We start from the raw sequence: 2,987 nt of genomic DNA, 5'->3' as shown, positions 1-2,987 counted from the left end.
AGATAGCGATACTATCCTCATAATGGTTAATATTTAAAAAAATAAAGTCGGGACTAGTGACAAATCTCTGAACGTGTAACCATGATGCATTAAGATGAGGTTAGCAATTGATGCTATAACTTTACCTAACGAACGGGCCATAAAAATTTTATATATCTATCTTAAAGATGCATGCATGGCAATGTTGATTTCTCAAAAAGGGTTGATTTGATGCAGAATATTATTATTCATGTCTACTCCCTTTTGGGGGAGGTGGTTTGCCTATATATACAAGCTGCACAAAGCCATGTCTCTCTGCATTATGTTTCCAAGAGCAACAGATCAGAGGAGAGAGGAGGCTGGCCGTACATGCATGCATCTAGTTAAGATGATGAATAGCTTTGCAGAATGGAAGCCTGTTGCTGTCATGGTAGCGGTTACTTTTGCATTGTCTATTGTGAATTTACTTCTTAAGAAAGTTCTTAACGAAGGAATGAACCAATTAATTATTGTTACATACCGACAGTCCATTTCTGCAATTTTCTTAGCACCCATTGCCTACCTCTGGGAAAGGTACGTAGTTGCTTAATTCTTAACTTTTTAATATCAGTAATGGTAAAGTAGTATAGAATTCTCATTCTTTTTGGGAAAAAAAAAAGAAAAAGAAATGATAGTTGCAGACGTGAGTGTGCAAGTGCCGTGCAATCACTTTGAAAAAAAGTGAATAAATATATGATCCATATGAAAAAAATTAATTTTTTAATAATAGATCTCACTCTTTTTTAATGCGACTGCATAACGCTTGCACACTTCACTGTAGCATTACTCGTACATAAATCTTTTCAAGGAAAGCAAACTTGAACGTACTGCTTTTATCATATGCATTCACACTTTGATCGACTTTTAAGGCTGCGTTTGGTTGCAAGACTCAGCTGAACTCATCTAAACTTAGTTTAATTTTAAATTGAGTTTAACATTTAAACATCCAACTCTCAAATTACTAAACTCATCTCAACTCAAAATCTCATTATACGTGAGATCTATTACCTTTTTCAACTTTCCATAAAAAAATATTAAATTCATTTTAACATCCAAACACACTTTAAACTCAGTTTAAATGAGCTCCACATAACTCCTTCTACTACTCAACTCATTATCATTTATAAAGAACTGAGTTCAACTTAACATCCAAACGCAGCCAAAGTAGCTTAACTTTAGAACGCGTTTGTCGAAAGCGGTTATTATAGAGTATGGTTGCTTGCAGGAAAAGCAGATCCGAACTTACAGCTCGTATCTTATGTCAACTTTTCTTCAGTGCTCTGGTCGGGTATAATTATGACATTCTACACTACTGATCATGGGCCTCCGCAGACTTGTCAACTTGAATTCTCGCCATTACATGTACTACCGTCATTGAGAACCCTAAACAATTTCTATATCTTTTCAGGGTAACGCTCACACAATACTCTTTCCTCCTTGGACTTCAATACACGTCTGCTACCTACGCATGTGCTTTCCTCAACATGGTGCCTGTCAACACATTTCTGTTGGCACTTCCATTTGGGTAATAAATACAGACACATCTCCAATTATTTTTTTTATTACTGAGAACATATACCACAATAATTGTAAAAATCTACCATTTGCAACTCTTTTGCAGTCTAGAGAAAGTGAGAATGAAAAGCAAGGGCGGGAAAGCTAAGGTGTTAGGTAGTCTGGTATGCATTGCAGGTGTTTTGGTATTAACACTTTACAAAGGAAAGTCACTGAATAAACCACAGTTGCGAGCCACAACTCACAAACCAAACCGTGCCGATCAGATGGTTTCTGCTAAGACAGTGAGGTGGGCAATCGGTCGTTACTTTTGGCTGCTGGCAGTCTATTGTGGTCCTCATGGTTCCTTATACAAGCAAGAATTGGCAAAAGATATCCGTATCAATATTCTAACATAGCATTTTTAAACTTGTTTGGTGCAATTCAATCAGCCATCTTGAGTTTCATCATTGAGAAAGACCTTGCTATGTGGGTTTTGAAAGGGAGGTTAGAGATTTTAAGTGTCATATATTCTGTAAGCACTCTCTTTAAGATTCGAATGTTGCAAAGCATGACATTCTTAATTTTCAGGATTCAAGCCTGTGTTCGTGTGTGTGTGTGTGTCTCATTTCTTAATATTGAGTAACGTTTAATACAAACAAAGGATACTAAATAAACCTAGGACGTTTTTGTTGTTGAACACAGGGGATGGTTGGGTCAGGCCTGTGCTATGTGGCGATGTCATGGTGTGTCAAGCAAAGAGGTCCACTCTTCACGTCAGCATTCACCCCTCTCATACAGATATTTGTAGCCCTGTTTGATTTCTCTATCTTGCATGATCAAATTTACCTTGGAAGGTTGAGACTTTTATTTGGACGCTACTTTTCCGTACGGAATTTGTTGCTTATTAGATAAATAGACTACTCATCAACATTCTTCATTGGTAATGAACAGTATTCTGGGATCTCTCCTAGTTATAGTTGGCATGTATGTTCTTCTATGGGGTAAAAGCAATGACAAACAAGACCATGCAGCTGAAGAAGATGCAGATTGTCACCCGGTGTCACAAGTGATCATACCTGTCACAAAACAACCCATGGTGTCCTTGACCAGTTCCGAACAGTTATAATCCAATTCACCCATCAGTGATTCAGTACTAGCTAGGCCATCGATCCAGACTATGGGTTTCTGGCTTGTTAAGCTACTGTAAGCCATTCTGTTTAGTAATTTGATGAAATGCAGAAAGGAATTACAATTAACCAGAATATGGTTTTGTTTATATATATGAAATAAGACTACATTGACTCTACAACATATATGACTTTTTGCTAAGAAAAAAACCGTTGCAAAAAGTCAAATTTTTGTTGCAAAAGAGTATTTGCAATGATAACATCTCGTTGCCCTACTCTCGCAAATGCCGCATTGGTGAAAGTTTATCCCATCGATTTTTTTTTCGTTGCAAATAGTCACCTTTT

At 37.0% G+C, this 2,987-nt stretch overlaps 1 protein-coding gene across 1 annotated transcript; it reads left to right on the top strand.

The window, feature by feature from the left end:
* Positions 1 to 321: 321 nt before the first annotated feature.
* Positions 322 to 2,753, top strand: LOC121247117 (WAT1-related protein At3g30340-like). Its single transcript, XM_041145459.1, is given in 7 exon segments — positions 322 to 552; positions 1,244 to 1,306; positions 1,427 to 1,543; positions 1,640 to 1,833; positions 1,836 to 2,047; positions 2,218 to 2,369; positions 2,467 to 2,753. Coding segments are annotated over 7 exon segments (1,113 nt in total). The 5' UTR covers positions 322 to 352; the 3' UTR covers positions 2,642 to 2,753.
* Positions 2,754 to 2,987: the final 234 nt, after the last annotated feature.

The sequence above is a fragment of the Juglans microcarpa x Juglans regia genome, chromosome 1S (assembly GCF_004785595.1).
Source record: "Juglans microcarpa x Juglans regia isolate MS1-56 chromosome 1S, Jm3101_v1.0, whole genome shotgun sequence".
Classification (NCBI taxonomy): Eukaryota; Viridiplantae; Streptophyta; class Magnoliopsida; order Fagales; family Juglandaceae; genus Juglans; species Juglans microcarpa x Juglans regia.
Note: the sequence above shows the minus strand (reverse complement) of the source record. Positions and strands in the feature narration are given on the sequence as shown.